Raw genomic sequence first — 25,104 nt, forward strand, 5'->3', positions numbered from 1 at the left:
TGGTCGTGAAGGTAATAAGGATAGTATAATATAGTAATGACTCAGCAAAGACCATGACTCAGCAAAATGACAATGACTCAACGAAAAAAAAAAGATTAACACAGACACCGGTGGAACGGGTACGGAAGTAGGTACTGAGTGAAGGAAACGCTTAAGGATGGTGGTAGATGTCCTAGTTATGACCATGACAAAGAAAAAATCACGGTGACTATTATTACTACGACTCAACTAAATTAAGAGTGAATCAAAGGGTTACGGAGTGGGAGAGTGGCTTGCGAAACAATATCTGAGATTCTATGGTCCAAGTGAGAGTGACTCTGCAAAACAAAATGCTGAGTCACGGTTCGAGTTTGGTTTAGGATTACTTGCAAAGGATTACTTACAAGGATTACTTACATGAATTACTTTGGTTTAGGATTACTTACAAGGATTACTTGCAAAAATGACTGCAAAATCTCAAAAAAATGCGAATACAGAAAATAAAGGAAACGTCAAACAGAAATTTCACGAAGCGTAAAAGGTGCTAATCGTGTCATTGAGTTAGCAGCGCTCGAGCTTTCACCTTCCAGTGGTCTTAGTTGTAGCATAAGTGACCCCTACTAACTTTTTTCGTTTTAGTTCAAAACCCTGTCAGGCATTGCTGCCTCCAGAAATGCTGACGTGTTTATATATGGCATTACCGTGGCTGACGTGAGGATGGCAATCACTAAAATAGCAAATGAACTATCCAATAGTCAGGAAATAACCATTTACGTTGCGCACACTGTATACATCTTAAGGTATTATTGTTATTTTGGAACATTGTTGTACCCGTTCTACCGTGTTAGTTTACATTCCCCGTACTTTTGCAAGGCTTCTATGCTTATTCTCACTGTATTCCAAACATTACGTTACCTTCCATTGTTGCTTTTTGATTTTGCTATAATTAACTGCCTGTACATCGTCCCCCCCCCCCCCCCCCCCTCTTACCGTATGTAATACCTTCTCCGAGGGCCTTTATGGGTATTCTGAATAAATATATAAGTAACTTTTAAGTGAACAGTTTAACTGATGTGTACTGCCATAACTAAACAAAGTCGATTTGACGCAATGCGGTAGAAGCTTAAGGGTGTATAAATCTCTGGCAGGAATGGGCATGCTAGTTTAACTCTTAAGTGTATCGGTTAGCACCCCCCCCCTCCTTGTTTTTTCAATCACACTTGAAGGCATGAAGCTTAACAGGAAAAATTTATCGTCAGACAAACTGCTCGGCACTTGTGCCTAAACTCTGCCTTTAATCTTGCAACGCCCTGTAACGTAGCGCACTGCCAGTTTCTCTTCTATTTGATCAGCGACGAGCATCGGCTTCGTCGCAAGAAAACCATTTAGACAATACTATCCATTCGCTCAACAGCCTCCTAATCGTATCATAAGAGCTGCGTTGGTTTAGGAATACATGAAAAGGAAATAAAATTACACAACACCTTGTACAAATAACATTTGGTTTATTGTCTTATGTACACGACATAAAACACACACAATGAACACCTTATTTTACCATTTTTTGTGAAACACGAAACTACACATAAGTATCTGCTGTTTTTTGAGCTTCCTGGGACTGATGCTTTGTCTTACACAGTACGCGACAATATAAACATTGCATGTGTCGGGCACACAGAATCACTTATGTACACCGTGATGATTTACTACCGTTATCTCTCCCTCGTTTACAGATGGCGATATTGGCCGCTCTTTTTTCACACAGGCAAAAGCATATAACTTAAAGGTTTGCATGTATATATCTGCGAGCGTGGAGCGTGTGTGTGATAAACTATGTCAAACAAAAACACGTCATGGGTTGAGATGAAAGGGCACACTTGAAAACGCAATAATTAATTACATATTTCTTCCGGATTTTTGAAGGTAACATTAATTGTCTTGAAAACAGCACCGCAAGCTTAAAATTTATTTTTTTAAAGAAATAATTCCTGTACGTACTTCGTAAATCTTGGAGCAAAACAACGACTACAGGCCCTGCAATTTGCTTCCCGCAAACTAACAAAAGTGTGTTGGAGAGCAGGAGGGAGCAGGTGAGGAAGGGTTTGGTGAGGACCTAGGGTATGGAGTGAACCGATGGCGCTGTTCGTCTGCAAACTGCAGTCCCGTTTTGACAAATTTATATACCCAGAAATGGTCGCAGGAGCACCTCTTAGCACACCTTTGTGATAATGTTGTTAATTCTTTTTCACAGCTAACAGTGGAATGATTAGTACCTATTTATTACAAGGTTTGAGTTTTGCCGCATAATGGAGAATATTGCCGTCGCCCACAATGAGACCGCTGGAACCTTCCGTCTGTTCAGTCCGGAGAATGGCGCAGCTAATAGACGGGGCACGGGATTTCGACTGCGCATGCGACTGCAGTGCCCCACACGACGAGTTCCGCGTAATGACAGAGCGGGCTTGCTAACGGGCTATACCCCGGCTCACGCAGATGCCAAGCCGGCGTGCCCCGAACTTTACGCAATGAACTTTCGGCGCTCATACGGGGTGGCTTGAGGGACAGGGCTCTAATATGCCTGCATGCGAGCTGCAACAAAGAAGCCAGTGATTGTCACGAGCCGGCGAGCCCACACGCTCTTGGATCGAAGTTAGTCCTAGCAGAAGGCCGCAATGCGTGCGTCGCGCAATTAGGTCTAGCTGACTGACATTTACCGGAAATGAGTTTGCTTCAGAAGAGCACGTCGCGTTTTCCGTTGGCTCGGCGCGGTCAAGTAGGCCCATTATCGCTGACCTAGACTCACGTCATGAGACGCCGTTGTCATCGTCTGACCGCAGCCTCCACGCTGTGACGTTGGTTGTCGTTGTCGACGTTTACTACAAGCGCCGTGAGGAAGGGATCCGTGCCGCGTCTTCTGGGCGCAAGCCGGAAGTTTATCGTGCCTTCCGAGACCTTATCGTTTACCGTACAGCATTTCTAGGTCGTTGCGATGTTGATCGATGCTTGAAACTGTCGTTAAAGCTTAGTCCCTTCCCGCAAGCCGCGCCTGTACAAGATGCTCTGGCAACCGGAGTCCACTTAATTTACTGGTTATGGTGGTGCGGCTTTGTGAACGCTCTGGGCCAGTAATGAGCTCTGACCATCGGTTAATTTTCATCTTGTCTTGGTTTTTAACTACGCCGTGCATTCTTCCTTGCGACCGACTGTATCACGCAGCGCTGATTTCTTAGCAAATCGGTCCGAAGGGGCGCTTTTTTCTTTTTTTGTCTACCTTTTTTTTCTGCTCCGCAAAGACATTTGTCCGAGAAGGTAACACATCATGTATGCTACATGATGCTGAGGCATCCGCCTGCGACCGATTTGCTCAGAAGCCCGTGCTAACGGTGAACGCAAAGGGCATCCTGGGTGTCATCTGGGGGAACGTGTTCGGTAACATGAGCTGGGATGGGGACTGGCTTGTTAGAGGGATCAGGAGTGTGAGAAGGGTCTGGGAGGGTGGTAGTGCAAGAGGGGAGGGTTGAACCGTGCGTACCGTCGAATCTATCTATCTGGCAGACTAGGCCTTGGCGTTGGTTGGCGGCTCCGTCTCGTAGGTCAGGTCGTTGAGGTAGTAGAAGTTGGGAGAGTCCGCGCAGTTGACATTGTACTCCCAGTCGCAAACCCGGTACCGCTGGTTGAAGGCCGTGTCGTTGGCGCAGATGTGCGGCACACGGCGGCCGTAGGCATCGCACATGTGGAAGATCTTGCAGTCGAACTCCATGTCGGCGTAGAAGCCGATCGGCTTGTCACTGCAGTCGAAGTGGAATTCGACGTCCGGAAACTCTTCCCATCGCTTCGCCTGCGCCAGGAAGAGGAGAACGCGGGAAATTCAAGAGAGTCGGCATCGCAGCGAGTCCTTGCTGTTTTGCGTCATCCTCGGCCAATGCCTAGACGCACAGGGAAGACTCGCATTCACAAAGACAAATTATACAGAAGAAAGGCATGCGCGTTGGGAAGGGAAGCCAACTAATGACGACGGCAAACAAGATTATAGCAGAGGTGCTAGCCATTGAAGAAAGAATTACGACGGAAGAGAGACTTAGTGAATTGGGCCCCTCGTGATCATTGCTATGGGCCTCGTCCACAGTCGAATGTGCAACGCCGAAAGTGCTACACGAGTGTTGCACAAATAGTAAGCTGTACATCATATAGGCTTTAATGCGCCTGAGCGCGCAAATTCTCCAAACGCAAACTTCTGGCTCTCTTCCCACCGTCCGCATTGGACAATCAGCCCGTGGCAGAGCTTGTTCAAAGGCCCGGCCACGGCAATCTGAAACGCATTTGCGTTCTTCCGTTCCCATCACGCTTCTCGGTCGCCGCTGCCGGGAACATTCAATTTCGCGCGGCGCGATCCTCTCGCCGAGCGCGACAATGGAGCGTGTCGGAAGGATATCCAACGGCTGCGGCGCGTGTACACAGAGAGCGGGACCCGTTTGACCCATCGGCCCGTCAGGTCGCCCTGTGCCATTCTTCAATACCCCGGTCGCCGTTGCGAATCGCGTCTCGCCCGGCTCTTGCCGCAACAATGGCGAGGGTTAGCTCCTCATCCTCTCGCCGCGGCGCCGGCAGCTTCTGGCGATTCTATTGGAACGCCAAGGCTACGAGTGGAAGCAGAGACACTGCGCGCGCGTCACCATCGCCAACGCAGAACTGCACCGTTGCGCGAGCGGCCCTGGGGGTTGAGCATCGTGGCTCCCCCACTGGGCCCTCGCGCCATTAATCCGCGCGCCGCGCGCGCCGCCAACCGGGAGAGGCGCGCACACAATGTCAGTATCAAGGCATTTTGGCAGCCGCCGTGCCCCCGTAGGCATTCGCCGCTACTTGTGGCTGTTGCGGCCGGCGCAGTTATGGGCCATCGGATGGGGGCTACCTGTGTCCGTAAATCACCGAGGGGAAGTGCGCGCGCGCCGGCATGTGGTTATTTGCCAAGTACGCACGCGCGCGGCGACGGACTCTTCCTTGCTTCGGGCTGCGGATGTGTTTGCTCATGTGTGACGCTCCAAGGACAGTACATTTCCCATCCCGCCGGGCGATAATTTTATGCAACTGGCCGCGTGAAAGTCTCCCGCTGGTTTACGGCTTTTTGTAAGCGGAGTGCAAACCGTGTTACCGTCTACCCTTTGCTATTGTGGCTGAATTAAATTTATGTGCCTGGCGCTTAGAGCTCTCGAACATTTGTTTACTTTTTACTTTCTTCTGTTGTTCTTTTTCATTCTTTCTTCTTATTTTTTCCTTAACTGAGAGGCCGACTTTCGCGCCTTAAAGCTCGACGATCTAGGGAAGAGAGTTATTGCGCAATTTTTTCGGTATTGAGATAATCACTTCGTGATGTTCACGGCATGATACCGATCACTTTCATGACTGCAGCGAGAAGCCAAGCTCAATCCAATGGCTGACTCGTTTGGAACGCGACCAAAGAGGGAAAAGAGTCTAGTGTCATTAGGGCTACTCTTTTACTTTTTGGATGTTTTACGTGATGGTATCATTCGTACTTGCACTTTTTCTTTATTTTATCGCTAAATGTTGACTGGCACATAGCTCACAGCGTCGTAGCGCCAATGCGATTCAGCAATTATAGGAATAAGTGTACTCACCCTGTGAAGCGACTTTCCGCACACAAGGTAGAGAGCTGAAACAACAACAAAATTGAAGAAAGGTTTGTTAACTACTGTTGAAATATTCACGCTGACCCCTTTACCAAAAAGACCATAAAATGCAATGTAAGTTCAAGATTAGCAACACAAAACATTGTAGTTCAAGTTGGAAATAAATGAGATGCCGTTAAACTACGCTGCTTGCCACCAGCCAGCACATTTCTTGTCATTTTTTCTGTCTATTTAATTTGCCATTTTCAAACAGAATGGCCTCGTGTAGATAAGCACTGTCATGAGGCCTGACATTCTGAAAAAGCTAACACCTACTTGCAGAAAAGCACTTCGCTACGCTACAGCTCCTCCTGAGAATAGATTCCAGGCAATCGGAACAGTTATCGGAAGTCAACGGGAAATCGTGTCATTGGCAGCGACGTCTGGTCAGTTAGAAACAGTTCTCACGAATGAATAGCTACGTGAATTGTGTCCCAGCTTTAAAGAAAAAAAAGTGGACCCTATATTATACAGAACCTCACTTTTTCGACAATCTCGTGTGTATTATATACATTCATCAACAAATATCCCGTTTTGTCTTTTAGCCTGCAGTATAGACTTCAAGTCCCGATTCGCATGTTTCTATCTTTCTGAGCGCGAGCCAGTTTTGTTCTTTATGTAAATGAAGTAAATGAAGCAGCCGGTACTGTGGTGGCTTGCTGGTAACGTACAGGCATCGAAGGCAGGACAGAGGAAAGTAGGAAAGAGAGAATGGCACTCGAAAGGAAAAAAAGAAAAGAAAGAAGAAAAGTTCGGAGGCGTCCTAGGAGCCGACACGGGAGCCAGAATGCATAAATCGGCCGTATATCAGCGACGGCCGGCGACCTTCGTACATTCCAGAACGTGTGTCAATGTTGCCCACGGCTAGTAACAGCGGACACGTTAAGCCACGACGACGGTATCGAGCTTGCTAACTCGCTGACCGCAAACATGTTCTTACCCCAGCTTTCGTTACGCCGGAGCTGCTCGCATTCAAGAACGTGGCTTGCATTACTCGCCGCGCAACCCTATACAGGAGACGGCAACAGGCCATTCGCGTAGCATCTTCAGAATTGTAGCGACCCGTCGTGCGTTGTGGATCGAGTGCCTATGGCGTGCCTGCTACTCATCGCGAGGTCAGGGGTTCGAGTACCGACCGCGGCGGACGCATTCGAGTGGTGAGCGGGGTGCAAAAATGCTCCTGGGTCATGCTCGTGGGTCATGCTTTGGGTGAAGGTTAGAGAACACTCTGCGCTCGAAATTAATCGGGAGTCGGCAACACGGCATCTATCGTAGGCCGCGTACTTTGCGTCGACATGTTCAATGCCAAAATTTATTTTTCTAACAACAGTATGCCCCTCTTGCCTGCGCGATGAAACTATATGGTGCACATTCTGCACAATTGTTCATCCTTCGCCTCTCAATCGTATGCCCTGCGTACTAGTTCCAGCTCGCTTAGACGCGTTCTCTGAAGTAAAGATCCTGGGGCCGTATTTACAGAAGGTTTTCATTTGTAAGTGATCTATGCTGTTAGGTTAGGTTAGGTTAGGTCGCTAATAGTATGTCTAGAATCAGGATTAGCTAGAATGTTCCCTTACGAACAATTGTAACCTTAGACCACTTTGTGAATACAGGTCCTGATACCTCGGTCAAGGAACTCCATATTGTGCTCAAGGCGATCAAAGCACAAATGCGATTCTTGAAGGTTGCAGGACTATACGAGTGCTTGTGACTACGTACGTCATACTTGTCCCCGTAGCCCAGTGGCTATGACGTCGTGCTACTGAGCGCGAGGTCGCGGGTTTAATCGCGACTGTAGCGGCCGCATTTTGATGTGGGCGAAAGGCGAATAAACGCCCGTGAACTTAGATTTAGGCGCATGGTACATAACTCTAGGTGGTCAAAATTAAACTAGGAGTCCCCTAGTGCGACGCCTCATCAGATCGTGGTTTTGGCGCGTCACATCCCATGGTTTAATTTGACTACGCTTGGTGAACATTCATTTGCGTGTGAGAGGGCGCTGAGTCTCATTCTTATTCTCTCTTTCCCCATGTCACCGTCCCAATTAAACTGCAGGTTTCACAACCGAGCCAGACCATTTGGAATCTGCCTGATTTTCCCAAGCTCTCTCTCGCTCTCCAAGTATCACACTGAATTTAGGCTCTTACTTTACTATAAGGAAGATTGATTTCCCCATTTCATGACTGTGAAGAGTTAACGCTGCTTACCGCGTACAACGCTCTTTGGGGCAATAATAGACTCGAAATTAAATAGGCTCAAAGACTGCATTGACATTATCCTCCTGCAAGCTTGGAAAACTTAATGTTTAAACTTAACGTGGTGCTCCCCTGCAACAGAGCTTTCCTTACTCGGGTCTCGCATGACTCAGACGCCGTGCTGTTAAGGCTCATATAATTCTTGTTTTCCGTTGTATACCTACGTAAGGAAAAAAAAAAGAACTCATTGAGGCCTTTGGAAGACGGTTTGTGGAAGAGGATGCTAACCGGCGGCCCCAACCGCTAAGTGCTGGCCTTCAAGGCCACTAAATACAGACCTTCATTATTTTTTGTTTCGTATCATAACATTATCAGTGGGATGAAGCGTGCAGTCTGTGTTTGGTGATAAATTCCGAGCCTAAATGCTTGAAATAAAGCATCTAGCGAATAGAGCATGGCGGGAAGTATTGATTACGCCTGGGAAATACATTACTGAAAATCGACTCGTTAAAGTAAGGTATTTGTGGTGCAATTGAACGACACGCTTGAATGGGATCAGGTAAGCTGCGGTTATTGTACTTTAAGCAGACAGCTTGAGGCCTTGATCGCACGAGCGCGCATCGAAAGACGGGAACGCTCGCCCAAAGAGTCTATCGTTTTCTTACTTGATTTAGTGTGACCTGCAGTCATCCTTCTTTTTGTGCAGACTACCCTGTTTAATTTTTTATCGCAGTGTACCTTTAGTCTTTGCGATCAGTCATCTTGTTCGTTTTTCCTTCTTTTCGATTACCTTGTTCCGATCTTCCGTTTCTATATCTCTCTTTCTCTCACTCCTCCTTTCCTGAAGGGCGGGCAGGCGTTGTGCCATTTTTTGTGGCAGTTGCAAGCCTGCGCGCTTCCCTTTTTATTTCTGTCGGTTCCCATGTTTCTGTGTCCCCAAACCAAATATTAATAACAACACTTTCATCACACAGAGAATGCCATCCTTAGGTGGCAATCAAATCAATGCGGCACACACACACGCACAACCACGAACCGGCTACGCCATCTACACTAGGCGTCAGGTCAGATGCACTGCCGCCGCGCCACTGTTCGCCGAGCGCAAACGCCTAAACAAACAACGCGGTTGTTGTCTAGGCGCCGGCTTAATTGGATACGCAATAAAAAGTAGCAACGCGTGTATGTGGGTCACACTCCTTGCACCACGAGGGAACCGGCTTCCTCTCAAAAGACAGCCGAGCGGAGGCGCACGCGAGTGCTTCCAACTCTTTCTTTCGACTCCCTGACGAGACGCCGAGCCAAGCGGCTGCGAATGCGCCAGCCGAAGGTACACCTTTCCTCATTTTCCACTCTCTCTCTCTCTCTCTTCGTAGGCGAGATGCCCCGGAACACAAATAACAAGCAAGGACCCGCAAAGGACGTGCAAATACCACAGACTCGGCCAAGAGAAACAGAAAAATGTGAATACGGCCGATGAAGAGAAGGAACGAAAAAAGAGTGCTCGGCTTATATAGGCGACTGCTTGTGGACGATGTAGCGGCGCTGATAGCGCGCTTGCAGTGCAGCGGCCGGACATGAAATATCGCTGGAGGCCGCCACTACGGTATGGAGAAAAGGGCAGCGAAGCGCGCGCGTGCCGCCTTGTTCGGGCCAATGCCACGCTCGGAAAGGGCACGCATCCATTTGGGACGCGCAGGGGAGGCGGCATGCTATACGGCGCGTGTCTCTGCTGCCCGCAGACAGGACCTTGCGGACAGGATGACGCCGCCGAGGTAGACCGTTGCTTCGGTTGTTTATAGAACCGTACGGTACGCACGCCTGCTTCGGAGACTATGTAGCACGCAAGCAGGATGACGAATGACAGACAATGGTCTCGCTCGTATACAAGCTCCGCGATGACCCCGTGGGAGCCTGTTCACAGCCGAGCATCATTATTAAAGATTAGGTTTCCTCGTAGGAGCAATTAAGGTGTTCTTGTCTCTGTCGGTCAAGGAATCTCTTCGGAACGGTACGCAGCACGCTGTCGTGTCGACTGAGACCTATCTTTGTCGTGACAGACCTCTATACGCTGCGAACGTCATCATCAGCCTAATATGTGTCCACAGCAGCTCAAAGGCCTCTCGCAATCCCTGTCTGTCGTCGACTCCCAATATATAGAAATGTCTGCGAATTTTTCTAATCTCATCGCAGCACATAATCGATTGCCCTCCTCGGTGCAGTTTCGCTTCCCTTGACACCAAATATGCTGGCCTAATAGACCCCGGATTATCTGCTCCACGCATTGCGTGGCCTATCTGTCTACGTTTCTTTTACTTTCGCATAGAATGTAAGCTACACCCCGTCTGATCTCTAATATTATTGCCACGTAACGTTACAGCTGTTGTGTCTCGTTCCATTGCTCGTTTCGCTGCCTGCTAAACGTTTTGATGAAATTCACTGAAAAGACAAGGGCGGACATGAAAACGACCACACAGGTATCATGATATCTAATTCACGCTTTGATAGATACTGATATAGTGAGAAACATACAGCCATTGAATATTAAAACAGATACATTGAGATATTCATATCTTGGCACTACTAAGCTTCGACAAAGAGAACATAACGACCATTTACGTGTTCAGTGCCGCTTGGCGACTATAAGCTTACGTCTAAACTAAGTACAGCAAAGCGACAACTGCACGGAGCGTACATCCGGTCTATTTTCAGCCCTGGCGCCCCCGCTGCACTTTAACGACGCGTGACGCACAAACTGCAATCACGGCTGAAATGCGTTATATGTGGTCGCCGCCTTAAATTGCCGACGCGTGGAGTGTTAATCAGCCCGAAGCAACGCGTGTTGTTCACCTAGGGGGAAATAGAGGGGGCCCCTCTAACTGTAGCCGGTTAGGTTGGAGATGTGCGCCATATAACTCACTGTAAAAATTAATTCACTGTTGTTCTACTTACTTTTTTAACAAAACGCTCTTTTATGTATTGAAGCACAAAATTAACTGGAAGGCCCATGTATTCTATCCCACACTTTGTGAAATGACATGGTGGAACTGATGTCATCCTGGAGATTCGTTTCAAGTGGATACGTCTTGCAGACTCACCGGCTACAATTCGTAAGCTTCAATATCTGCCTAAAGTAATTAATTAAGAAGTTAAATTAGTGATTTTTTGTTAATTAGTTGAATATGTGTTTCAATGTCTCGTCTCAAGGACAAGAATTATGTTATTGGACACAGGCGAGATTTAAAAATTCCTGAAAACTTAGCAATGGTTCCACCGTACATAGTCACGAACAATTTGCACTTCCGAAATACTTTGTTGGAGGTCGACGTACAGCAAAACGTTCAAACAACATCAGTGACGAGCCAGCTTAGCCTGACGTGATGGTCTTGCCAACGAGGTCCCCATTTTAGTTCGGCCAAAGATTTGTTACAGATGCCTCGCTCAGTTTTGCGGGATACCAGGAAGAAGGTTAACGACATGTTTATGCAACCATCCGACTCGTTCCGCAGGAATAATTTCGTCTTTGACGCGTTCGCATTCCATTTGGTAAGATGAACCAGAACCGTGTAAAGGAGACCCTAAAAAAACGCCAGTAAAACAGGTCATAATGAGGCTCAACGATCTTCTTATCCTTCTTCCTTCCCGATGTCAGGCACTCCAGAAACATGAACTTTTCCGGAACGCTTCTTGCACCGTTTCGGCGTAGCCTAAGAGCGCATAATAAGGGCAAAGTGCACGTTTCTTCCTCCCTTGCCCTCTCTTTGCTTCGATTATGTGAGCCGAAAATCTTCTTCCGCCATTCACCGGTCTCTATAGTTTACGTTGATTCTGCCTACACTTCTGCGGCCGATTTTCACCCCCACCGAGTGAAAGCCGCTCTGCGGAGTTCGCCTTCAGTTGTGTGGGGCGTCACGAGGAAGCCGTGCTCTTTGCACTTTCGGCGTCGGGTTCACGCGATGCTTGGCAGCGTTCAACGAGGCCGTCGCATCTCATTGGCGCCGAGAGGCTATCGCGGCTCGCCGCTGACCCCCACGGAGAACCTTTCCGGCGGATCGGGCGAGGAGTGGGGGCCGAGTCAATTGCTCCACTGCACGAATGGCGCTTGGCGCGTGAGTTGGATATCGTCTACCATCTTTTCGTCTGCGCAGCTGTCTGTCGAGCGTGGTGATGAGTTTGCGGCGACAAGCCCGGTGTACTGCAGGGCTGTTTTTTGAAGCCTTCCGAGCACTCGCTGACAAGGCAAAGGTAGATTTCAAAAGAAACGTCGTGAGGAACCCCGTCCCTGTACATGGTAGGAAAAGTGTAACGTAGGAAAAGTGTAACACCGACCCTGCCGTTTGAAACTTTGTGCGCGTATTTGCTTCGTAGACGACCGCGGCTTCTGCGATTGATGCGTCCTCGTGCGATTACGCTGTCATGAAATGCGCGTCTCGGCCGCGGAAGAGAGCCACATTGAAATAGGTCGGTTCCACAATCCGTGGACCAAGTGTATTGGGGATGTACAGCCACTTCCGCGAATCCATCTGTGCAGATAAAAGCGGCGATCGATGTTGACGGGTTTCGTTGGGCCTGTGTTGTCGATTGACTTCTCATGAGCAGCTGGTCACTGACAGCTTGCATTCATCCCCTACTGTTGTTAATCCGGCGAAGAAAATCAGCACGAAATCGAAGGACCCTACGGTGACCCGGAGCAAACGAGATACATAGGGCTATATGACACTTGCATATGAATATTCCACAATATTAATAATCCTCAGCTCAGTATGTAGGTTATTTCGTGCCATAGGACGGTTGTTTCACGTTACTGGTGCAAAGTAGCCTGTGAAAGGCTTGCTACCCTCTCACACTCCGACTGACAAATACCGTGATGTATGTTTTCTTTACGCATGTTTCCCCTGGTAAATATTTACCACGACGTGACGAGTGGTGGTGTGACCGGCACGGAATTGAAGAGCAAATATTGACGTTCTCGAGACCACTGTAACGATGCAAAGGTCTACAACTAATCATTAGGGCCACCTTGTGCATGTCATTTAAGGCATTTAATCAGTCCCGTACCACGCCACACATTAGGACGACGACAAGACGTCATTAGCGCCAGTCACGCACACTATTCAACGACGGCTCGGAGCCATCGCTCACGCAATAACACGTATACATATGCGAAACACGCGGCAAGCGCGTCAAACTCAACATGACGCGCGCATCTCCAAACCTTCATCAAACGCTGCCGACCTCATCGAACGACCGGTACAGGTGTTCGGCCTGGCGCTGTACGGCCGATCGACCGGTCTAACAAAAACACTGATCCTCGCGCAGGCTTCTGCAACCTGTTTCAGCTTCAGGTGCCTACGCGGAGGCGTTCCTCGAGCCCCGAAGATTTACCGTTATCCAGAGAGCAGGTGGGAAGGAAAAGAGCGAAGGAAAGGGAGAGGGGGCCGCGTCTTTAGGCAGCGATGAAGCAGAGCATTCCGCGATGGCCTTGACTGCAGTTCGTTTTGCAACGATCGCTCGGCTTGCGCGGTGCTCGTGGGGTGCTTTGCATCGCGGCGGCTTTGCCTGCATCGCGTTGGTACAGCTGCTGCTGCTGCAGAAGTGGTGGTGGTCGTACGGCTCGCCACCTGCTCCATCGAGTTCCGCTTAACTGCCGGGCGCACATAAATGCACCGTTTGGGAGCTCGCGACGCTGCGGGGGCAGCCGGCGGATGCGTGAGGTCACGTGCTATGCGCCGGTGCAGGTGTAAGTGTAATGGCGTTACTCTCGCTTCGAGCGCGCGATCGTCTCTACCGTCCAGTCCCGAACAAACCGTGGGAGCGATATCGCGCGAGCGTTCTCTCGCGTCGCTCCCTTCTGCTTCTTGACGTTAGAGCGCTGGCGGTGAAAGTATGCGTTGGTGGTTTGCGTGCACGAAGAACAAGATAGAATACAGGAGTTAATAATGCGGAGCTAGAATGCAGAGCTAGAATAAAACGAAAATTTAGCGTCTGGTTCGTGAGCGCTCTTCTCCAGTTGGGCTCTGCGACCTATACTTCAATATAACGAGGTAGTGGTTACGAGTATGACAAAAGCGAATCAGAATTAAAAAAAAAATGTATGAAACCTCGGAAATAGATTGCCTTGCGTATGGCCTGCGAGCTTGTATTGAGCTGCAGCCTAACCGTATGCGAGGGAACAAAAAAAAAACAAGAAATAAAAAAAGGCTTTATTGCGAACTCATAGCCTACTCTAGAGCTTTTTGTAAACAAAAAGAGAGGACAAGATGGAAGGGCAACTTAACTTAGTGGTTCAGCAAATGACTAAGAGTCGCCCATAGACTGTCACATGGTTGGTTGGTTACGAAATTCTGACAGAAAATGTGAATAACTTCCTAGTGACAATAAACAAACAAGAAAAAAACGAGAAAAGAAGGTGGGATTATTAATTTGACCTGTTCGTTTTTTTCTTTCGGACACAATTTGACCCATTGGGCCCAATCTGTCCAACGGCTCCAATTGGACCCAAAGCTTGAGCGGCACTGCACCTTGCGCGGTCATACTAGTTGCAATATAATGCCTTGATCTTAATATTTCTAGAAAAAATTGCATAATGCATTGATTTATTGCGTTGTTTTAGTATATAAATTTCATGAAGCACTTTTCTTATTATCTATTCTCCTTCCGTCACCGTACGACAGTTCGATCATCCTGATCGCTCGTACATTCTGCAGCGCAGCAGCTAACGTATTGTTGGCCTTCTTGAAGCCAATTAAGTTGCCTTTTCATACAAGAGGAATGCATCACTTAGTTCAATTCAGGGCACACCATTTCCTTGTGAAATTTTCCATTGCAAGAGAGAGAGAGAGAGAGAAAAGTCATAAGGGAAAGGCAGGGAGGTTAACACGGCTGAGCCCGGTAGCCTACCCTGCACTGGGGAAGGGGGAAAGGGGATTGAAAGAAGAGGAGAAGTGCAAAGTGTGCTAGTGTCGTCTCGGAATGTGTTCTGAACGAGAAACTATAGTTGAAGGGAAAATCCAGGGCGCACAGGTTAACGAGCTTGGCACCCGACTCGCTTCACTGTACTCAGGACAAAGGAAAGTTAGGATAAATCAGAATACAGCAGACAATGAGCATAATGCGCCTGGGAAGAACAGCGCACGCACACAATAGAGAAACATCAACAGCGCCATTATCGGAGCAAAGAGGCCTGCGAAGGTGCGACGTCAAGGGGCATTGTATGGCGCACATGCAGTATCTACGCGGTTGGCTACCCTTCCCTTGGAAAAGGGAAGGACCGAGTGTATGTGTGTGGAGGGGGGAGAGGGGCGGGTGCTACGTGGAGCGAAATAAAAATATGCAGACAGTTAGTCTGCAAGCAGAGAACACGTGGACACAATGAATGAACAACATTTCCTTGGCGCATTATAAACGCGCGCTAATGTCTAAGGTTAGAGCTCATTGTGTGGCGTGGTGCCAGCAGAGAGGCGATTAATATCAGCCGGGGCAACGGGACACCGAAGCGCTTGGCATTTAGGCGCCTGCGCCGCGCGATTCATTGTTAAAGGTATACCCGCGCCTTATTGCGCAACCTTTTTTTTTTTTGTATAGCTGACGCTATTCATTGATCCATTTTGCTCTCGCTGCTTGCCGAACCTGCCATGTTTGAGACGATCCAGTGTATCGGAGCGGGCTACGCGTACAGTCAGCATAAAAGAAAGTGTGGGTAGAAAAGTATTCCCTTGCTTCTCAGTTGCGGCACTTGTGATTGTAGGAGTTGATGCGCGCGATCGGGAATTAACAACAAAACCGGGGAAATGTTAAGTGTTGTGCTGAAGTGACAATACTGAGATTTGGAACGACTCTACGAATAAAGACTCACTGTCACTAGTAACGTTAACTTCTTTCTTCACAAACCAATCCCCTAAAGGGCTTTCTGCTTCGCTCTCCGGAACAGCCCGGTAACGGATAAACGAAGCGAATACAAGTATGTGGCATGCTACAGCTGGTACATCGTTGCAGCACAGTTAAAAAATGACGATTTATAAATTAATCTTGCTACGAAGTGCACAAGAACTAAGCCGCATACACAAGCTCGACAGGTTAATCGTGCTTCGTATATTTGAACACGTCAACAACACCTACCCGTGGTCGACAACGGGACAAATACATTTTTTTTCTCGCACACATCGATAACAGAAACAATTGGCCAGAAAATTTCTGGGCCCGCAAACACCACAGAGTTTCCAACTAAAATTACTTGAGTAAGCCCTGGAAATTCGATCGTTCTGCTACCGTGTCAACTGTGGGTTTTTGGTGCGTTTGCCTGATATCCGAGTCTGAGGCTCCAGACGTTCTTGTCGTTTTGTTTGCTTCGCGTTTTCTGGCCTTTCTTGGCCTTAATTTCGAAGCAGTGATACTTTTCTAAGTGCAGAAGCAAGAAAGAATCCGCGCGCATGCTCAGTCACTGCGAATCGCTGCATTTGTAACGCGATATTTTACTGACAGCGATAAGCTTGCGAAGTCACAAAGCCGCTTGAAGCCAGAAGGACGACGTTTAGCCAATTCCATGTACTAGCCATAATTATCGCGCTGGCTAAACTGTCACGCTTGCAGCTTTCATAGACACTAGCGCCCCATTTCCCTCTAGTAGCCTTTGTTGGAAACTCTGGCAAGGACACAGCTGCCACACGCAGTGCTGATAACATCTATACTGGGTCGCTGGCGCGCACATTAGATACCTCTTAGTCCGTGCGCCTTCAGTTAATTTCACCTATATGTATATTTCCAGTGTAAACTGAATAAAGTGAACTGGACATCCAGTCTATAAACTGATTGTCGGTATCCGTGTTGCTGCGTCAGCTATTTCTGACTAGGGCGCCAACTTCGTTAGAACTTGTGTTGTGCGTTTGTTCGCTTTATTTATGACGTAAATTTTGTGCACGTATCACTCTCATTGCTCCGTATCAATCGCTCAACATGCACCGACCGCAGGATGGGAATAAAATTTTCCGCTATGAAACTCGTGGTTATCGAGCAAACCGCGTAGTAACGCATGCGCAATGGGCGGACACGTGTCGATCGAATTTCTTCATCCGCTCTCAAGACTTTTTGTAATGTTTAAGATTACGGGCGTAAGAAGAAGCAGCTAAGGTCATCAAATTAGTATCGTTCTTGAGACTGATTTCATGGCTTAATTTCTGTTCTTAGAACTCGGTGTTCTGATGAACACAGCGTATTGTTGGCTGCTGTTCCTTCGGTCTTCCTTTCTGATACAATTTTGCGCTATACAGCACATCTTTGCACTTCTGTGCATATCACGAAGTACAAGCGGGCAGTATAGAATAATGTGTTCTGCGTGGTGATTACGACATGAATAGCACCTAGGTAGTTATAATAATAATGAGTTGTTCCTGTCCTAGAACGACGTGTAACACATTTCTTAAGAAATAGTACCGTTATGGCGTGCATGTTTTTTTTTTTTACGAACAAAACTATTTTATTCCGGTTCACAGTGTACACTGCAGACCGAGGAAGATTGGGCTAAAGGTTATTTGCAACACCTGACAAAGGCCCAGCCTCCCTTCGGTAGTTCAAGCACATGTGGTAGCCGCATAACTTTTTTACAAAATTTTACACAATGTTTACAATGTCACAAAGTGGAATTCAAACATTTTCCATGTCACACGTAATAATAATATTGAACAAACATTTAACATTTAACAACAATAATATTTAACATTAATGCGAACATTTAACGAAATCTTTTATGCATGGACTGAGGATGGGTTCTTACCTGTGGCGCTGAGAGCCAGGACGATCAGGTTACGATGCATTGTCGTGGAACCTGCATTATAAGAACGCACGCTATTACAATATGTTGCAGCACAGAAAATTAATGGCGATATGTTTATGGCTTTTACAGCCACCAGTGAGAACCGATGTTCACGAAGGTTAGCATTAGCTCTACCAAGCACGGGCAGCTGACGCTTGAATAAAGCTGCACGTCTATACCAAAACGAGGCAAAGTGAACTTTCTGATGTAGATGGAAGGTGAGAATCGAAGACACAGTCAGTTCGAAAACTTTACGCTGCAAAGCAGTATCACCACTTTGAAATGCATCATTTTCGCAAATGTAAATAATTCGAGAGTGCATCAAAATGACGAGTGTGTGTTTTATTACGCAGCTAGCATGAATACTCGACGACCCGGTGTTTACCACAGACACCAAAAACACACAAGCTGCATGGTTAAGCCATTGTTGCAGTCTACATCAGGATAACGAATCCTATGTGTCCCGACGTTTCATTATGTCATCCCTTTTCTCCGGGATACTATACACCGCTTTCTACAAAGCCGCTCTTGCATCTCGTCTTCTCAGTTTGTTCTTCGTTCTTGTCTTCACTGACGCACCACAAAAGAACATTCGCCTGCTATTGGCGTCTATACTCGTTGACCTCTAAGTACGACTACACAATGGATATAGACGCGAACAGGGACGTGTCAACAGTCACGTTTATATAGGCTCTCTGGAGCATATATATATATATATATATATATATATATATATATATATATATATAGAGAGAGAGAGAGAGAGAGAGAGAGAGCCTGTCCCACGATCTAAAGAGTTCTCGGGCCAAGGTTGCGCTCCTCGCACTGCATGCGCCGGCGCGGTCCAGGCATGTGCTCATGACAGTTGGCGACATTCCTCCCTATACACTGCTGCTTCTGCTGTTGGCTTCCTGCAGCGCCAAGCCGCCGCTCCGTAACTCGGAACAGCGCATCGCCATGGCCCGGCCAGTGGAATGCGCGTTCTCTCTCCCGCCGCAGCCTCGCTTAATTAGAACCCGCCGGGAAGGACGCCGCTAACAAAGGTGCTCACGACTTCGCGGCGACGGTGCCGTTAGCGCCGCTGCCCGGAGCGACGCGCTATCGGCCAAATCGACCGGCGAGGAAGAAGAAGCTCGCTGACCCTGGACGGGGAAGCGTGATTCCGATGGCCCTATTTTGTAAGAGTCTCCCCGTGCCCCGAGCGGCGGCCAGCCTTGCCGTCCTCAGCGAGCGAGTTGGGCCTCGAGTCGCGTCCTCGGGACCGAATGCGCATCGGTGTCCGGCGATCCGCTGATTACGCCTCCCACCGTGTCGCTTTCCTTCTCACCCTGTTTTCATCTCCTCGCCTGTGTACACAGGGGACTGTGTTTGGGCGTAAATTGGTAGGAAGGCGTACTTTTTTTTTCTTCTTTTTTCAGGGGCTAATGGAAAGCCGCGCACCAATCACGACTTCACATGGGGCAATCGCGCATAGGTGAAACGCGGAAGCCTTCCTTCATTTTTGGACGTGCGTTCAGTTTTCTTTGGCCCTTGTTTGCTATGTTCTATGTTCTTTTTTTTTGTTCTGCAGTTCTTTCTTCTCTCTCATCAAATTGCCGTAAAGTGGGTCAATGCGAAGCATCGGCACCGTGCGTTTGAGGAAACGGCGACGGATACGCATAGCTTGCCTGGGGCGATCGTGGACGATCATGCGAGCCGAAGGAAATGATTCGCTTCGAGGAGACGTTCTCTCGCCATTATCGGAAAGTAATGAGCGTACTGTGCACGTCTTTCTGTTGCTTCGGAATATGATTACGTAACTGACGCGGCAGAATGCGCGTGCGGACACGACTGCGTTAAGTGGCAAGGGACAGCTGCCTAATGGCGCCTTCTGCATCGATTTTTCATATCGCGCATGGACAAGGTGCCAGCGATCATTTCGGCCTTAAGTGATGCTTCGTGTTGTTCAAGTTAACGCTCGACGGAAAGATGCAGGCAAGCTCCCCGATGCGCTCGTATCTCACAATTTATGCATCACGTGGGCTGCAAAAAGTGACGTAGTGCGTTTTTCTTTCTTTTTTTTTTTTTTTACTGTTCTTTTGTGCATTCCTACGCACCTCCTATGAATAGTGACGTGGCTGGTCAGTGAAGAAATGGCGGAGAGCCTCTTTTACTTAAGATTCTGGAGCCGCAATCACGAGGCACTTCGTATTATAAGGTTCAATTGTGATACACCGAACGAGAACAAATGGAAGCTGAGGCCCCGATTTTTGTTAGTCGAAACCACATGAAGCCAGCAGCTTCCTCTTGTCGTCTCTCCCTGTTGGCTCGTTACCATTCTTACAAAGCTGTATAGGGCGCGAACTTCATTTGGAATTAGGGCCGTGAAAGCCACATTTGCAATTCACACACATTAATGGTTCTTAGGGACTGGAGTGAATCTATCGGAAGAGCAGAGGTGATGTTCACCAAACTTACTGGTCAATCACATGTGTGGATGCGTTCCTAGATCTGCAAGGTCAGTCGTTTGCCCCAAAATGGTTCGTATAGTAACCGATCGTGTACGATATTTGCAGGTAACGAGGGAACTGATTGTTGAAAAATAATTGTATGTAATAAAGTGTCGAGAATCTTGCTGCTGCCCACTCTATATAGAATAGGTGCGAGAAGCTCTTCATACGTATGCTGACTACTTAATTGCACCGCCTTAGCCAACCACAGTGATGAAAAAGGTCATATTCAACCCATATTCAACCCATAGAGAGATGACGAAGCAGTCATTCATGTAGATACATTCCCCCACATGCAGAGGAAGGGCGCGTGCAAGCTTTCCGGGTCCTGTCTCGTTTACGCAATGCATCACTCGACTGTCAAATACGAGCGCGCGTAGCTTTGCTGTCTTTAGGCGAGTTACGTAGGCACATCTGCATATTTAAGCCTCGCCGAGGGACTTCCTATGCCTGCCGCGTTTCCGTGCGATGCCACCTCCCTCCCCCCTTCCCAATTTGCCCGCCAGGTCAGCGCCTCGTTATGCACAAGCAGGAGACGTCGGATACGCGAAGGGGCACCGATCCGCCCGTCTGGCTGGTAGCTGATTACAGACATTTCTCTCACTGTGGCTCACTATATACTACGGCACCTGCACCGAAGCCGCCGAGCGCGCCAAAGGAACGGGGCCGCACCTCGAACAGCCAATTGGGTTTACGAGGGCGAGTGAGGGAAGGGGTCTCGGTAACTGCGCGTGGCACAGCTCACCGTAGTGCCACATTATCGCGGAGTGAACGCGACGTCCCGCACGTCCACGGCAGAAAAAGGCTGCGCGGTAGCCGGCGTGACCCCCTCGGTGACCCCTTCGGAAGCGCCGAGGAGGCCCCCGCCGGCATTCGACCATTCCGACGCGTCGGCCACACGAGAGCCCCGAGGCACACAGGGCCGACGCGGCACGGCTGCATAGCGTCAGGCGCTTCGCGAAGCTTACAGGCTGCCACGGGCTGCGATCAGCGAGCGATACGCGTGGCACGGTGGCTTTCGCCGGCCGGGCCTGGACGCGTGATGATCATCCCCTCCGGCTAGCCGCGAACCCGCCCGGCTTCCTGACGCCGGTGGTCATTTTTTTTTTTCTCGTTGGACGCGCCCCGCTGGGACGCAGAAGAGCGAAATCGTCCCTCATTTCGCCGTTCGGCCAATCTCCTCCTCCTCGTCCGCTGCCCTCGTTGCACGCTCGGTAATCTGAACGACGCACGCGGTTTTGCGGGACGCGATGTCGAGGTGCTTTTGCCACCGGCTTGCCCCTTCTTCCCAGACGCGAGATCCGTGGAGGGGCGTGGCGCGGGCGGAGGGAGTCCCCCGGTGGGCTTAGCGCTGTCGCACTGACGGGGCCGGGACGGCTGGCGTCGGTTTCGACACTATAGCGACAGTGTCGAGCTTAGTTCACGTGGCGTATGCCTTAACGCTGTCGATTTTTTTATTATTTTTTTTCAGTGCTGGCCAAGAAACAAGGAGGCTTAGCCGATTAAGTCTTGCTTTTCATCGTGTCATCATCTTTATATCCACTGCAGGACGAAGGCCTGTTCTTCTGCCTGCGGACATCACCGTATGCCAGCAAATTTCCAAATTTCATCACACCCCCTCGTTCTCTGCCGTCCCCAACTAGGCTACCCTTCTCTTGACACCCATTGTATAACTCTAACCCACCACTGCCCTACACATTACATACGTTATGGGCAACGTTTGTGATTGCGCGTTTATTGTGTATTTTCATCTTCAGACCTAGCCTATTCTTTGATCAATGGTAGTATTGCCATTGTTGTGAAGGTGAACGTCTTCCAACTAGTTTAAGCGGTGAGCACGAGTAAATCGCCCACTTCCGTTTACGAATGAGAACAATGTTACTGCAATAACCAAAACCACAATAGCAGTTTACGCATTGCGTCCATCAGCGTGGCCTTGAAACTGTCCGGAAATTGTGTCTATAAGCCTGTGTTTGAGGCACCTGGAGTCTACCAGCTTGCGTCATGCAACAAGCATGTGAGTGTATCACCACTTGAAAATTTTAGGGGGACCCTCTAGCAGGAAAAAAGATGTTGAACGACGCCTTGAGGCGCAATTCCAATCGGCGGATAAGTGCCCCTCTGGCTACTGAACTACATTCTGTAAAGGACAGGCATACAATGATGGCATTCAAGCGTTGCAGGACGCTGAACTACTTGGACATTTAACAGCTTTACTTGATACGCTTTGCCTGTCTTGAATGACAGTGACTCCGGCTACACCTCTCTTGTACGCGTTTACAGTGCCTTGCATTGAGGAAAGCTTGGAATGCCAACTTCCGACAACGTACATGTAGGTCCATATTTAACGGGAACGCGCACGCAGTTGGCTGACTAATTGATGGTGCTGCAGCCGCCGGTGCCTGCGGAATTGCTGTCGATGCACTGCACAGGTGCACAGACGAGAGCCAACGCCATCTGTCGCATGTCATCTGCACTTCAAGCTCGACGTTTCCAGACTTGGCAAAGAGAGAAATGGCGATCATGCTCTGCTCATATGTGTTTCCTTTAACAATTGACGTTACAATTGTACAAGCGACTCTTTCGTTTGATATGCTGTGACTGAAAACTAAACAGGTTTTGTGCATTATTTCTGCCGCTCCCCGCTCTTATTTGACCAACGTTTCACTCGATTTGAACACTATAGACGTTAAAAATAACCGCTCCAGTTTTGGGCATTGCCGGCGAAGCGGCACTCTGATATCGTGTACGTTGAGAAAGAATAAAATATCTGTGCCAGCGGTGCTGACCGCAAGTGGAACGATGAACATCAAACAACTCCAGCCAGTACGCCCGCATCAGCTCACTCTCGTTGACGCAACCTACACGCAGCTTCCTCGAACGAGAAACTCCGCCACTCGCGAGTTAGTTCCGGTTCGCTGCTTGTCATCGTGCGTCCACGAGTCAAAGGTCGACGACGTGCTATAATACTGCATATCAGACGTGCGAAGGCACGCTTGTCAAAACTCCATGAGCTACGACGCGACGGGAGCCATCGAAGGTGCACTGACGTGCTGTTTTCTTTGTCCACTTTGTTAATTCGCCGACAGCGTTCGTGCACTAGTAAACAGGGAACCCAAACATAGGGTTGTACTGTTGAAACAAATCTGTTCTCAGATGTACTCTCAACCGACACATTTCGCATTTCCTTATTGAAACAAGCGGCGCTTCCGTTACAACCAGAGAATACGCGTATCGGTGGCCCTGACGAATCCAGAGACAGGTTCATCACAATCTCATTGATTGGAGCACATCGACAGTTTCTGCTGGATAACTTGTGCACTTTAACAAACACATGTACTCCGAGCTGTGTCGGATTTCATTTTCTTAAATGTACGTCTGGACGTCTACCGAATATATGATACAGCGTCCGTCATACTTAGCTCTAGCACACATTAAGCGACCTTTAGTTTCTCCTGCGTGTGGTGCTGGAGATTCCTGTATAGTGTGCCCTCAAAGCGTCAGTGTCTCAAAGTGTCTTCCTTTCAAATCCTTCTACGCTCCTTGAACTCAGGCTCCTTACAGTCTGCGTTTGCTGAAGCTAGGTCGCAATTGGTTGTTTGAGTAAAGTCTGACGGAGGCTGACGTGGCTCCGAGGTTGTTTTTGGCGCCCGTACCTCGTCGTGCGACAGCTTCGACTACGTGAACAAGACTGATTGTGTACACTAATGCGCTAGCAAATTCCGTTACAAGCACTCGTTGGTGTTTACGTACACGACTTCTCTCTCATTTTCCAACAGAGATATATAGGAAGAGCTGGCGACGCTCTGCTGCTTTAGACTGCAAGGCTTTCATTGTAGGAGGCTATATGCTTGTGCCGCTCGAGCACCTCCGCGTTAGAGGCGTGCGTTGCTAAAGGCGTTCGTTTAAAGGCTCTCTCACTTCCATGTCCTTGGTTAGATCGGATCCCATAGCGAGGCGTTTGAGTAGGTGTTGTCTTGGCAGGCCGCAAGTTACGCGGTGAGTGCGCTACGCGCATATGGAAGAGACAGTATAGCGACCACGCATGCAAAGCAGGACCCCGCCGCTTAATTTTGCTTAGCCCTAGCCAAAGTCATGCGATATCCAGCGCTCTGTTTATTGTGCTCGTGTTGTTGTTTGAGATGATTACTGGATGATCGACTCAGATAGATCTGCACTTTCGGAAGCCCTGCAAATGCTTCGGTAATATAGCGGGTAACCGAACCAGCAGCAACGAGCAAAGGGCAAAATATCGCTCGACACAATGGGAGACTAAGTGAAACGTCGCCAGAAAGCATTATAGCCGTCAAATTTTAGCAGTCCTTAAGGTGGCTTCAAACGCAGAAAAATAATTTGCGGTGCCGGCCGTTCTGGAGTCGAACCCTGAACTCAATTTTGCACCACCCGCTAGACGTAGGGAACTTCGCACCGGCGATTGTTCTCTTAGTCACACCAACGTTGGCGGCGCCAGTGACGCGGATCTTAAAACAAAATTATGCATACGCGATGCACTGAACAACAAGAGACGCGCAGTTGTTTCATCATTCACGCGGCTCGCAGGGGCCCTGGATTACAGGCTCCTCCCTCGGAGGACTTCTACCCTCGCTTAGCAAAATAAAGGTTTCTCTCTCTGATAGCGCTGCTCGAACCTTCGTCAAGCCGGCGGACAGATGTAGAACGCGCGAATGCCCCAGTTTGCGGGTTCCATGATGACCTTGTCTAGTCACACATGGCATGACCATGATAGCTGAACGATAGCAGCGCCTGCTCGTGAACCTGTTTCCTGCTTTCACAGGGATAAATGTAATCTGTGTTTACCCTGGCATTAAACAAACACACACGGACCCCACTTTATTATATCTTTTTTTCAGTACGGCGTGTATGTTGGAAGTCTCACGGTAAATGCACGTTTCCGTTGGCTATGACAAGCTTTCTTTACAACCTCGGGCGGT

At 48.6% G+C, this 25,104-nt stretch overlaps 1 protein-coding gene across 1 annotated transcript in view; it reads right to left on the reverse strand.

The window, feature by feature from the left end:
- Nucleotides 1-1,467: 1,467 nt before the first annotated feature.
- The window catches only part of LOC119455433 (U-scoloptoxin(01)-Er1a), a 37,487-nt gene continuing 13,850 nt past the window's right edge, over nucleotides 1,468-25,104 (reverse strand). Inside the window, exons 2-4 of the mRNA XM_037716837.2 lie at nucleotides 17,625-17,675; nucleotides 5,613-5,647; nucleotides 1,468-3,817 (exon numbers count right to left, since the gene is read on the reverse strand). Coding sequence (XP_037572765.1) covers nucleotides 3,536-3,817; nucleotides 5,613-5,647; nucleotides 17,625-17,664 — 357 coding nt within the window. The 5' untranslated portion in view covers nucleotides 17,665-17,675 and the 3' untranslated portion in view covers nucleotides 1,468-3,535. The remainder of the gene's footprint in view (nucleotides 3,818-5,612; nucleotides 5,648-17,624; nucleotides 17,676-25,104) is intronic.

This window comes from Dermacentor silvarum, chromosome 6, assembly GCF_013339745.2.
Source record: "Dermacentor silvarum isolate Dsil-2018 chromosome 6, BIME_Dsil_1.4, whole genome shotgun sequence".
NCBI lineage: Eukaryota > Metazoa > Arthropoda > Arachnida > Ixodida > Ixodidae > Dermacentor > Dermacentor silvarum.